The 13,669-nt window shown below is 37.5% G+C and overlaps 1 protein-coding gene across 1 annotated transcript; it reads left to right on the top strand.

Annotated features, from left to right (window-relative positions):
* The first annotated feature begins 4,637 nt into the window (after positions 1–4,637).
* Positions 4,638–5,501, top strand: LOC150095152 (zinc finger MYM-type protein 1-like). The gene has a single exon (XM_090411209.1). The coding sequence runs from the start codon at positions 4,638–4,640 to the stop codon at positions 5,499–5,501; it is 864 nt and encodes a 287-aa protein (XP_090267335.1).
* Positions 5,502–13,669: the final 8,168 nt, after the last annotated feature.

Genomic DNA, 13,669 nt, shown 5'->3' on the forward strand with positions numbered 1-13,669 from the left:
GGTTGTGGACTTTGCAGTAGCGTTTGATCTGGCAATTGTGAACTCGTATTTCTTCAAGAGGGAAGAACATTTGATAACATTTAGAAGTGGTAACAACAGCTCACAAATTGACTACATTTTGACTAGAAGAAAACATCTTAAGGTTGTGACAAATCGTAAAGTAATTCCAACAGATCAAGCAGCACAACAACACCGACTGCTGTGCGCATTCTTTAAAATAAGATCGAACATAAGAACTTCTGGTTGCCATGGGATGAAGACAATTAAGTGGGTTCGCTTAAAAGAGGAGAGTGTGAGGAATCGTTTTAGGGAGAGAGTGTTAGAGAGGATTTCAGATGGACTGGAAAGTGTACAAGATTGGTGGAAACATAATTCAAAAGTAATCCTGAGCTGTGCAATCGAGGTGCTTGGTGAGACATCTGGAAAGATTAGAGAGCAGAAGGAGGGTTGGTGGTGGAATAATGATGTACAAGTGGCAGTGACAGCTAAGAGGAAGGCAAAGCAGAAGTGGGATGAGTCAAGAGTGGAAGAGGACAGAGAGGTGTACAAAGAGAGAAAGCAAGAAGCCAAGAGAGTTGTGGCACAGGCGAAGGCCATGGCATATCAAGATCTGTATGATCAATTAGAAACAAAGGAAGGACAGAGAAAAATTTACAACTAGCGAAATGTAGAAATAAAGCAGCTAAGGACATCTTACATGTGAGGCATATCAAAGATGCTGAAGGAAGAGTATTATGGAGGGATGTGGACATAAGAAACAGATGGAAAATATACTTTGAGGGACTTTTGAATGAGGAAAATGCAAGGACTCACAGAGGAGATGGGCAGCCTTCTGAGGGGATGGTGCAGAACATCAGTAGAATGGAAGTGACGGAGGCCATGACGAGGATGAGGAATGGAAAAGCGGTGGGCCCTACAGAATTCCAGTGGAGGCATGGAAGGCACTGGGGGAAGAGGGAATTGCCCTGCTGTGGGACCTGTTCATGAAAGTTTGCCAACAGGAAAATATACCCGAGGAATAGAGGGAGAGTACTCTTGCTGCCATCTACAAGGGTAAAGGGGATGCACAAGACTGTAAAAATTACAGAGGAATAAAGTTGAGAAAGGTGTCTGAGGGAGAAGAAGGTGCCGGAGAAATATGTCAGGTTGGTGCGGGAAATGTACAGAAATGTGAAGACAAGTGTTCGGACCTGTTTGGGACAGACAGAAAGTTTTCAAGTAACAGTTGGCTTGCATCAAGGGTCAGCATTAAGTCCGTTTCTGTTTAATATTGTGATGGAGGTGGTAACAGAGGAGGTGAGAGAAGATGCACCTTGGACAATGTTGTGTGCAGATGACATCTTGCTGTGTGTAGATTCAAGAGAAGAAGCGGAAACTAAACTGGAAAGATGGAGAAAAGTACTGGAAGAGAGAGGTATGAGACTGAGCAGAAATACACAGTATTTCTGCTCAGTCTCATAGTCTCATAGACAGAGTATATGTGTTGCGCAGTGGGCGGTCGCCAGGAGACAGATCTGGAGCTGGAAGGAAATGTCATCAGGAAGGTGAGAGACTTTAGATACTTAGGTTCAACAGTGGAAGAAGATGGAGGAGCTGAGATGGACGTGGGATGCAGGATACAAGCGGGTTGAAGGAACTGGAGGGAGATGGCTGGAGGGTTATGCGATGAGAGGGTGCCGATCAATCTGAAAGGCAAAATCTACACGACAGTAGTGAGGCCAGCTTTGACGTATGCTATAGAAGCTGTGGTCCTGAGGAAAAATAACATCAGCAGGATGGAAGTAGCAGAGATCAGAATGCTTAGGTGGATGTGCGGTGTGACCAGAAAGGATCGTCTGAGAAATGACTATGTCAGGGGAACAGTGAAAGTTACGAACTTAGGAGCGAAAATACAGGAGGCAAGTTTGAGATGGTTTGGTCATGTGATGAGGAGGGAGGACGAATATGTGGGAAGAAGGGTCATGCAGATGGATGTGCAAGGAAGGCGGAAGCGTGGGCGGCCAAAGAAGAGATGGAGGGAGCTGGTAGAAGAGGACTTGAAGATGAAGAACTTGGATGTGGTGACAGCCCAAGACAGGAAGGTGTGGAGGAGACTCGTAACAAACAGTGACCCCACTTAAGTGGGAGAAGCTGTAGAAGAAGAAGAAGAAGAAGAAGAAGAAGAAGAAGAGGTCACTGGATGAGTGAAATGTAATATTTTATGTTTTTGCTTAGTATTTGATGCAAGTGGCATTTTTGTCTTTTAATGTATGCTTTTAATTCCAATTATTTTAATGTCTATTTCTTTAAATGCAAGCTTTTAATCATTTATATCCATGCTCTTACATTTTCTGTAGTTCGCACACAAAATAAATAAAATTGCATCACAAGTTTGGTTAAACTTACCTGAATGTATAAATGCATTGCATTTAGTTTGTTAACTATCAAAATCAGAGATGACCGTCGCTTTGTGTACAACCCTTATAAAAGATTATGCTATCCTACTTGTTAAACATCAGAAGCTGTTCATACACTATCTTATTTAATCGCAAGTAAAATAGAACATCGCAAGTAAAATTCAACAGTGCCATACTTCCATATCGAAAAATGCCAACGTTACCGATTATAGACGGCGCCATCGGTTTGCGTTTGGCTGTAATTGCTATATAATTAAAAATCATTTAGTATTTTAATATTAATTTAATATACTATTTTAAATAGTTTTAAATTAATAATAATTTAAACTAATTAGAAAACTATAACAAACATTATATTCTTATAATCATGGCTGGCGCTACCATTTAGGCAAATTGGGCAACCGCCTAGGGTGCAAGCCATGAAGGGGCGCAAAAATTCAAGGTATGCTTTATTCATACTTTACTAAAATATCAAAATTAAATAGTGATATATGATTTAGGTATCGATTCTTTTTCCTGAGAATTTTCCCAGAGAATTTTCAAATTAATTAAAAAAGAAAATAAAAAGCCCTATTAATTTACCTATTAATTTAACCTGAAAGACAATTTCATTCTGTTTAATGTTAATTAGAAACATTTTAGTTTATGTGGGGATTTAGTGGGGATTTTCCAAACAATGTGTGGAGAAAGTGGGGATTTTCGGGAAAGAAGCCCTGCGACCCGAACTTTGCAAAATCGTGTGACATCATGGCACAGCGATAGTAGGTCTACTCTAGTAGGCGCTTGGAACAAAAACATAATAAATAAAAAATATCTTTTGTTTCAAATATCTTTGAAAAATAATCTGTTCAGAATATTTGTGAAAGACGAACGTGTGACATGTTTCCATGAGTTGTTCCAAGTATCGAGCGATTGAATCAGGTGAGTTCATTTTATTTTCAATAATCAATTATTAAAAATTAATTTGTTAAAAACAATTTAAAAACCGTTTATTACTTTTTCGAGTTAATTTTAGTGTCCAAAATAAATTAATGATAAATTAATTAATAATAACGTGTGAGTAATTAATAATGTCTGTGACTTTTTTAAAAATACTTTTATTTTTATAAGAAAGTTTATTTATAAAAGTATAATTTTTTAGTTCACTATGGCTGATAAAAAACGACCATCTGGAGCTCAGTATCGAAAAGAAAATCAGAAAAAGTTAAAGAACTAGCGAAGCAAGAGGGTTCTTTCTTGAAATATCTCTGCACAAGAGAAACAACTAATAAAGATGAACATGATAATTCTTTTGCCGAAGACACGAAAGATGAATGAATGTTGTGTCATTCTTATTAACGATAACGATCCAAGAACAGATGTGCAAAATAAAGAAAACGAAGATTCCAAAGACAAACCAGAAGAAGATACTACTATTCCTGTATTAAATCACAGTGATCCCGAGGATTGGCCTTCTCATTTTAACGATACTTTTCGACAAATCTTAGTACAAAATGAACCACAACAGATTGTGTCATACGATTTCCCCAAAGATTCACAAAAAAGAAGATTTTCTTCTTCACACTACAAGAGGATTCGACCGAACAATGAAGTAGTGTACCGTTGGTTAATATGTTCAGTATCAAAGGATGCAGTTTTTTGTTTTTGCTCTAAAATATTCAGGAAAAAAACTACATCAACTCTATACAAAAATCAGGAGTCAAAGACTGGAAAAATATTGGAGTAATCCTTTCTTCACATGAGAGGATCATTTAGAAAACTATCAAACTGGGAAAGAACTTGAATTGCGATTAATCGCAGAAACAACTCTTGATCATTTCAATCAGTAAACAATCAGAGAAGAAGAACAATACTGGCGTCAAATATTGCAACGCTTGATTGCTTTAGTTAGAGTACTTGGCACACAAAAGCTTGCATTTCGCGGTACTTACGAAAAGTTGTACACTGGCAGTAACGGTAATTTTTAAAGTTTGTTAACATTTAGCTCTCTTTGATCCTGTAATGAAAGAACATGTACGTAGAGTCAAAAGTCAAGAAATAATGATCCATTATTTAGGAAAAGATAATCAAAATGAGCTTATACAAATCTTGGCAAAAGCTATAAAAAATAATATCTTATCCCTTGCAAAATCGGCAAAATATTATTCAGTCATCTCGGATTGCACTCCAGACGGTAGCCATATTGAACAGCTGACAATGATTGTACGTTTTGTTGATATTGTCGTTCCATGAGATAGTGAGATGTCCAAACCTGAGGTGATAGTAGGAGAGCATTTTTTAGGACTTGTTCCTCTAGAGGAAACGACAAGTTCATTCATAATAGAAACTTTAATTGAACATCTAAGGCAAATGGAGTTACCGATCGAGAATCTCCGTGGTCAAGGATATGATAACGGAAGTAATATGAAGGCCAAAGAAAATGGGGTTCAAAAGAGAGTTCTAGAAATAAATCCTTGGGCCCTCTTTATTCCTTGTAGTTCACACTCTTTAAATTTAGTGGTCAATGACGCTTCCAGGTGTTGTTTAGATGCAACTTTAGTTCAACAGATTTATAACTATTTCTCTGCATCTACTCATCGTTATCGAATTCTTTCTACTTGTATCTCGGACTGGACTATTAAACCGTTGAGTAACACAAGATGGGAGAGCAGTATCTACGCTTTAAAACCATTAAGGTATCATCTTGTCAGTATATATGACGCACTCATGCAAATTTTTGATGACTCAAGATTAAATAATTCAACTGGAAATACTACCCGATATGAAGCAAAAACCCTTGCTGATTCCATTTGTAAATTTAAGTTCATAGTATCCCTTGTCGCGTGGTACAACATCCTTTATGAGGTAAATATTTCAAGCAAAATGATACGGAGAAAAGAAGCTGATTTAAATTCAGTTACGAAGCAACTACAAGTAACCAAAGAATACCTTCTAGAATGTAGAACTGATAAGGGTTTTGAAGAAATTTTGACTGATGCTGTTGAAATTGAAAAAGAACTGGAGATTCAACCGAATTTTGAAATAGAAAGAAACAGAAAGAATAGACAAAGTTTGAATATGAATGTCAAGATGAGGCTTTGCAAGATCCTCAGCAGTTCAAAATAGAATTTTACTATTGTGTCTTGGATATGGCTATACAGTCAATTGAAGAGAGGGTCCAACAAAATGCTAATAAAGATATTGATGCCCAGGATCTCTGCAGTGAACTTCAAGCAATAGTTCGAAGACTTTCAAAATCCATGCCACCACAAGAAGTACTATTCTTTAAAGTACAGCAAAAGCTTGTCGACTGGATACCCAACGTTTTTGTTGCACTAAGAATTCTCCTGACAGTTTCAGCAGCAAAGTGGAGAACGTACTTTCTCAAAGTTAAAACATACTTGCGCTCAACAATGTCCCCAAACAGGTTAACAGATTTGGCAACAATTTCAAACGAACACGAGCTAGCTTCTACACTAGATTTGAAGGAAATGGTAGAAAACTTTGCAAAATTGAAGGCAAGAAAAATTAAAATTTGATTTTCATATATTATACATATTGTATATTACTTTGTATATTATTAATAAAGCATGCCAAAATAATTTTTATTTTTTATATTTAAAATTTCATTTTAAAAACTATCCAACTTGTGAAATAAGGGGAGCACTTTTAAACTTTGCCTAGGGCGCAAAATAACCTGGCACCGGCACTGCTGATAATGCTTTGAACGTAACTGTTAGGCTTTACGTTTAATCAGTTTTGTTGAAAGTTGAATAAAAAAAATATAATTTCAGTCAGCGAATAGTCGTCAGCTTCATATTCTTGCTGTTATACAAAACACTGCATTAATTAATTATGGTTATTTATTTTAGATGTATATTGCTATTGCAACTCCCATAATAGAAAGTATTTAATGCGTCAAATATTAACAAAACATATTGGCTATTATCACAAATGAATCTTCTTTGTCATATTACTAGTATGACAGTTTAAACTTTGAAATTTTAAACACGAGAAAAGATTTTTTTATTTAAAATGTATAATAAAATTGTTTCACATATTTCAGTATTGTATTTTACTCTTCAGTTAGCTCGCACCACAAGTTTAGTTATTCCAAAATGGATGATATTTTTTGATGTCGAAAATGCTACTGAACACTTAAAGACTATTGATCTGCCGCTAGTTACCCAAGATATAGTGATTGTAACTAAGGTAAGACATTTCGTTTGTTAATTATATGTATTTTAAACTGCACTGTTATAGAATAAATAATTAAAAAAATAAATCCGCTAACGATTTATTTGATTATTTATTTCTTTATCCAATTTGGTCAATTCAGAAACACAAAGTGAGATGATCTATACTTCATTATTTCTACTTTCAGTATGTTCTGCAACATTCAGGTGATCCTTTGCGTATTTGATAACATTCTCTCAATTTCAATATAACCCCCAAATACTTGGTCTCAGAAATCACAGGGTGATTAATCCTTTCTGCACTTTCTATGTTTGTATTCTGCGTATGTTCTTCTATCCGGTTTGCCTGTTTTACCCGAGTTTTCAGGAGGGAGAAAACCCTGCGTATAAGACCAGCCAACTCACCTTCAGATGAAAAGTCCTAAACGAAAAGTTCTTTGCATCTTGGGTGGGATTCGAATTCAGATTTTTCTATAAATCGAAGGGTGTCGTTGAAACTGACTGAACTACGGAGGCTCTAAGGTAAAATAGGACCCTCCCTTCAAATATTCGTGCTATCACTTATTGAGTATCATGTTCGTATGTATCCATAGGAACGAACACTGATCTTAAGCCTTAACAATCCCTCCTAAGAAATGAACAGGTCTATAAATTGCTACCTCTGCCTCGGATCATCTCTTATGTAATCTTGTCCTCCTCCTCCCACTCTTTGGGAACGGTGCTTTCATGCCGGTCTTAAATTCAACAGTCTGACACGACAATTCTCTTGCTCTTTCTTGCAACATTTTGCTTGCTAATCTTTATCTCAAACCAGGAAGTTTCAAATGCATTGCTACCCAAATTCCTGCTACTACTGTCACATCAGTACTTTGTTGGTTGCAATTCTTCTGCTGTCATTCAAAATGTCACTTCCTGTCCACATTCTGTCTATCCTCTCAGAAAATGCATCCTTTTCACTCTATGTTTGTAACTATATTCTTCTCTTTTACCCAAGTTCTACCCAATACTAAGAATTTCTGGTGATGTGGATCCGTGGGTCCCTTGGACCTACAGGTACTCTTGAATCTTGCGAAACTGCAATCTTCATTCTTTGATTTGTTTCATTCTGAGCACACACGCTCACCTGTAGGTACAAGGGGATATTGTAATATCCCTTAGGACCCACAACAATATCGTTAATTTCTGAAGTTTATCATTTATCTTAAATGTCTAATTTTTTTTTGTTCAAAAGTTCATAAACACTCTTACTAGTATTATTTATTTGTGATAGCATGAAAAGGAAATGTTTCTAGTGGACTCGTTATTACGATTTCCGAACGGTACTGTTGCAGTCTTGCGAGAGGGCATATGTTCGCACGTAAAGCCTTGCAAACAATTTCGCTCCGTATTCCAGTCGGAAGATCTCGAAGACTATCAACAAGCTACAGTTAACACAAGTATTTGTTGTGTGAGTTTTCGGTTGGATTTAATTTTTTATTTTATTTTATCAACTTAATGTGGATTTCCAACTAACTCTCGTTAAAAGGTTTCTTTACTAATTACATAATTGCTGTTTGTTTGCAGAATACAAGTATTGATATCAAGAGAGAAAAGTATGGCGATGCTATCGATCGTAATCTACTGCGGGTTATCTCGTGGAAGTTAAATTTGAAGTAAGTTTATGTTTAACACACACACACATGCTGAATTAGAAACGAAACCTTTATGTGGGTGAACGTTAACTTCGCTTACGTAGCATGTATGCATGCAAAATACTTGATCACGTGTGTCACCACGTGTTCCAGGCAACCGATTAAGAATGCTGCTGCTGGACAGAAAAATCAATATTGTTGATCACAACCGGGAGAAACAAAGGATCTTTTGGAGTTCAATAAAGGGATTATTTCAAACGTTTTCAAACTCGTGTACCCGGCTGACTGGCGCCACGAGTTTGAAAACAGTACAGCTGACTGGTTTCTCAAAAGGCGAGATATCCCGTGTTTAACCAGTGGAAAAACAACTCACATAGGTTGTCTAAGAGGCATAATCGTAGTCCTAAGGCAATCGATCTCGTTCTTGACAAGGAATGAGATCACTGTCGAATGAGAAGGCTTGTATGGACAAACGGAACTTCCTGTGTGCAGCAAGTGACCGAAGCATTTAATGAAGGCTGTTTTCGACTCATATCTCACCGAACTATGCGCAGGGAATTGAAGAGGATCGGTACTGGTGGTTGCATGCCTGTCACCTGCTGACTTGTTATCAAGCAGGTAACAGTTGTTTCATGGATGATAATGGTACTGTTCCATCGTGCAAGAATTATTCAGCAGTTGCTCAGCGAGCATGACAGCTATTTCCGCCATCTTTCCTGGCTACGACGAAGCCCAGATCGGAACCCCGTTTAGAATGTATGGGAAATGTTAGAAAAACAGATCAAGAAGAAAAGTTCGTCCACGATGGTGTCAGGAATACCGTCAGTAGACACTGGAAGACTGGTAAAAACTCACTTAGTCTGACGAGTCACGGTACACCTTGTTCTGTACCAACGGTAGGCAGAGAGTTTGGCGGGAGCCTCATTCAGCAAGAAACCCATCTTGGCTTGTAAACTCAACTGAAGATTCTTGAGGTAGCGTCATGGTGTGATGCATGTTCTGTTGCTACGAACGGGTTCCATGAGATGCTGGAAGGTGGAGTGTCCTGCACGTAATATCTGAACATTGTTGCCAATCAAGTCCATCCTGTACTGCTGACTTGTTATCCAGCAGGTGACAGTTGTTTCATGGATGATAATGGTACTTTTCCATCGTGCAAGAATTATTCAGCAGTTGCTCAGCGAGCATGACAGCTACTTCCGCCATCTTGCCTGGCTACGACAAAGCCCAGATCTGAACCCTGTTGAGAATGCATGGGAAATGTTAGAAACACAGATCAGGGAGCAAAGTCCTTGTCCGTCGAATTTAAACCAGTTAAAGAATGGTCTGGTAAACCCCCAGAAGGTTGTAGATGAAGATACAATCCAACATCTTGTGGATTCTATGCTGTAATTCGGGTGAAGGAGATCCAACACAGTATTAAATAAAAGGGGATTAGAATTCAGTGGACAGTATGTAGAAATTATATAAAATGACTGAAAACTTGGTGTATTTTCAGAGCTAATGAATAATAATAATCCGTCAGCGCCTTTCATTCTACTGTAGATCCATTTTGCATTTTAAACCCATCTAAATTTTGAAGACAGAGAGAGTCCAGTTTCCAGTGGCAGCCAGTCAGAGATAACTGGTCCTAGACACTCATTATACAAGGAAAGGGAGAGAGATGGTTGACAAGTGCAGCCATCTTGTGATTCCTAACCCTAACACTGCATTTATTTTCTGAAATAGTGTTGAATTTCTTGATTTTACAGATAAAAATCTCATGTTTTCAGGAGAAAAAACCCGCTTGCTCGTGCAAGAGATTAACTAACTCGAAAACGGTTCAAATCGGCAAGGATAATCGAACTTAGAACGCTCTCTCTTCTAGCGGTTTAACAGTTAACTCCCATAGGCAAAGCCTTTTTAGTCTGCATCTAACGTTTGCAGACTCAGTAAGGGGTCATCTGGCACTGATAGCTAATCAGAGATAGCTGGCAGCAACAGCGAGCAAGGGTATTTGCCGCCCAGGTGCGAACTTTTATCGACCGCCTCTTAAAAAAAAAACTAAAAGAAATTGCATGTAGCATTTACTACAATAAATAAAATATCAATGTTGCTGCCCGGGTGCAGTGCACCCTTTGCACCCTCGAGTTGGCATGGCCCTGGCTGGCAGAGATAGCTCTCACTGATTTTAAGTGGCATCCACTGAAGAAATGGGAAAGAAGTGACACCATCTCATTGCCCCTAACCTTCACATAATATGTTATTGTCTGATATAATTGTGGGTTCTATGGCCGATTTTCTTGAGTTTATGGGAAGAAAACCCGAATTTCCGAGCCCACTTACACTTTCTAGAAATCAACTAATTTTGGAACCCATCAAAGAAAAGCTCAGTAAAAAGGTCCTGTAGCCAGTTACTAGAACGGAACTTATGTCTTTCCTCAGGCCTAGAATTGTGAATGTAAACGCCACTTCCACTAAACTACAAAGTATGCCATAACAGCATTTTTAATCCTGAAAGACAGTAAGAAAGACCATTTAGCCAAAACTAACTTTTGATGACCAGAAGTCAACCAACTGGCTCAAGGCCATCAGTGATTTAAAAGGCATTTGGAGTGGAGAGTGCAACAAGCTGCTACTATCTCGCTGACCCTAACTTTAACTATATATTATTGTCTGAAAGAGCGTGAGTTGTTAGCCGATTTTCTTGATTTGCAGGATTAAAAACCCTAGTTTCCTGTAGAAAATATTCGCTGCTCGTTACAGATCAACTAACTCTGGAACTAGTTGAAGAAATGCTTAGAAAAAGATCTTATAAATAAAAAATAAAAACCCCTTTTATCTTCAAAATATTGTTTTGATGATCTACTAAAATACTACTTACATTCAACTAATTGTAATATTATTGTTATTTAGATATTTTTGCAATTATTTATGCTAATTAAAATGAACAGAAATGCCAGTGGAAATGGAGTTTATTCCATAGCCAGGGGAAGAAAGACTATTCTTAAATTGCTTCTAGTAGCCAACTAAAGTATCGTTTTCAGGGTTTTTCAGCCGGTTCCCGAATTTGTGGATCTTTGGCAAGGACAAGTAGGTTTTTTGGAGAAGAAAATCGACCACACAACTCACACTCTTTCAGATACTAGTATATAAATGTGTGTGTGTGTATATATATATATATATATATAGTGTTAGGTTTAGGGATATGAGATGGCAGCATTTTTCTATGGTAGAGTCATTCTCGAATGGCTTTAGATCATTCAGAGAATTGGGCCAATTTTCAAAGAAGATGAAGACTGACAGATTTCTCAAAACAGTTACTCTGTACTAAAATTATTCCTTTGTGGAATCAAAGGCATTCGCATATTTCATAAAAATTTGAAAGGAATGTATTATTATTGATTAATAGCGGACATACACCGTAAAATAATTATGATAATTATAAGCTTACAGATGGCGGTGCATGACATCCATCTCGCTCCCACGAAGTGCCAAGTTTTGAATTAGTCTGTCTCCATCCCGCCCCAATTCCTTCCAGTATATATATATATATAATCCTAAAGAGATACAACAGATCAAGTATCAAGTCACTAAAGGAATTACAGAAAAAGAAACGTGGAGCAAATTTGGTCCTCAGAAAAAACATTCTAGGTTTTCTTGAAGTTTCAAAGTGGTTAAAAATGACCAAGAGCTCACACACACAGTTCTACAGACAGTACACTGTATTGAATATCTGCTATATATATCAGTGATAAATCTAAAACGAATTAAAGTATCAAATGAAGTAATTTCCTGGCCTTTAACTACATATTTTACTTTTTTTTAATCGATCTTTATAATGATTCTAAAATACGATATACTGGGAAACGTAAGAAGATCACGTAAGTAGATCTGAAATATTTATTTAATAATCTTTTATATTTGCTCTAATAAATAAATTTCGAGAGGTTTAGTTTAGATCTCATGCCTGAGTCATCCACAAGTTTGGAATATATACAATTTTAGCACGGTCAGGTGACTAAGTGTTAGAGGTTAAAGTAGCCAAGAAGCCAAATCAAAAGAGGTGGTGTGGCCTTTATATGCCAGTTCAGGTTCAATAAGAAGACTTTGTACCACTCAATCTGTGATTATTTTCATCACACGGTTCTGATAACTTCTGGCAAGATAAAATGATTGGACATGGGGTTCCTCATCCCTTTATCTGATGTGCAGAAAATATTGGATTAAAGATGATTATTAAGTACTTGGCTCGTCTACCGTGGGCTAATGAAAGGAAGTTTTTATTAAAAAGCTGCCAGTTCGGTGCGATTTTTTGGATTTTTGTCACGAGATATTTTTTAAATCTACCGCTTGGATGCAGACCACAAGGAAGTTGAGATATTGTTAAGCCCTTGCGGGTTTCTGGCAGTGAGTTTTAAAAAAAAACCTTACATGTTTAGTATGGTTTTTTGACGTTTGTGATTCACAGGATCATGCTCACTGTAGTCCCGCTTGGAGAATTAATGGATTCAATGAGGTAGATCGTTAGGGTGGATGGCAGCATTTACAAAGAAATTTGTAGCCCTTCTGTGTAGGAAAGTTTTCATCACAGGGATGCAGGCTTCTTGATGAAGCTGTGCGTTTTTACGAATCATGGTGCGTTGGACGCTAATCGTAAACATTTGTTTTGGATTACCTGTACTTTGTTTATGTTTGAATCTGCCATGTGACTGCAGGTGGCCTGATCGTATCGTGTATATTATGGAACCTTGCATTACAGGGTACATAATGAGTAATGTCTTAAGACTTTCGCAGTCATCTGTATCATTGTCAGAATTTAGATCCACATCTACCAGTGGTAGAAAGGAGGCTTAGGTTTGAATTACTTAAAGCTAAGATCATGCAATCTTCAAACTAGTAATAGTTATAACTAAATACTTAAGGAATTGACAGCGTACACTAGAAATATAAATTAAATCAATTTTAATATATACTTCCCGATATTTCTAGAACGTCACGTTGCCATCTTCATGGGAACTTAAGATAAAGACACGTGCACGCAGGTACTACATAACAGCAAATGAGAAATGAAGCGAGGAAACTACTGTTTTCCGAAAGTCCTGATGGGGCCCCCTGGCGGACTATATTGGGTGTTCTTGGCCTTTGGGTTGAAGTTCTTCTGATATATGTTTCACAAATTTGGGGCAGTCTCATGCATCCAAATTCGTTGAGGTTTGGCATGTTCCTAAGGCCTGAGGCTGATTCCATGAATAGTCTTTCATATTTGAACTTGCTGCAGTGTATTACTGTGGCTTTCTTCCACCTTATTCTGTGGCAAGTATCCAGAGCATGGTCTGCAAGCCCAGAGTGGCCGTACTGGAAATCGGATGTAGTCCTTATGTTCTTAGATTCTGATATTTGCTGTCCTGCCTGTTTGGACAAAGTAGAACAATTTACAGCTGCACGGGACCTGGTAGGTCTAGAGGAAATGGCTGGTCTGTAGTGA

Source organism: Typopeltis vanoorti, chromosome 21, assembly GCF_054136105.1.
Source record: "Typopeltis vanoorti isolate ZY-2024b chromosome 21, IOZ_Tvanoo_1.0, whole genome shotgun sequence".
NCBI classification, from domain to species: Eukaryota; Metazoa; Arthropoda; class Arachnida; order Uropygi; family Thelyphonidae; genus Typopeltis; species Typopeltis vanoorti.

Excerpts from the sequence above, each read along its gene's own strand:
- LOC150095152 (XM_090411209.1), top strand. The coding sequence starts at position 4,638 with ATGTCCAAACCTGAGGTGATAGTAGGAGAGCATTTTTTAGGACTTGTT.